We start from the raw sequence: 272 nt of genomic DNA on the forward strand, positions 1-272 counted from the left end.
CGTTCTTACTCACTGCGGAACAACCACCTGGAGCGGACGGGGCTGTGTGTGTACATGTGGCAGAGGTGCTCCAGCAGGGACACGAGCAGCAGCTGATTCTGGATGGTAGACGTGAAGTTCACGAACTTTTGCGACCCGTTGGCAACTCGCAGCTCCGCGGGCACGTCCGACTCTGGGGGGGGACGGGCAGTGAGTTCCGCCCGTCGGTGCGTGCTCCTTCCCCGAACGCCAACGCCACGCTGAGCCCGCCCCGCCCCAACACAACGCTGGCC

General features: G+C 64.7%; 1 protein-coding gene across 1 annotated transcript in view; it reads right to left on the minus strand.

Moving 5' to 3' along the window:
* The window catches only part of EIF2AK1 (eukaryotic translation initiation factor 2-alpha kinase 1), a gene marked incomplete at its 5' end in the record, with an annotated part of 11,608 nt that extends 11,436 nt beyond the window's left edge, over positions 1-172 (minus strand). Inside the window, one exon of the mRNA XM_010151448.1 lies at positions 14-172. Coding sequence (XP_010149750.1) covers positions 14-172 — 159 coding nt within the window. The remainder of the gene's footprint in view (positions 1-13) is intronic.
* Positions 173-272: the final 100 nt, after the last annotated feature.

This window comes from Eurypyga helias, unplaced genomic scaffold (genome assembly GCF_000690775.1).
Source record: "Eurypyga helias isolate BGI_N326 unplaced genomic scaffold, ASM69077v1 scaffold17315, whole genome shotgun sequence".
Taxonomy (NCBI): Eukaryota; Metazoa; Chordata; class Aves; order Eurypygiformes; family Eurypygidae; genus Eurypyga; species Eurypyga helias.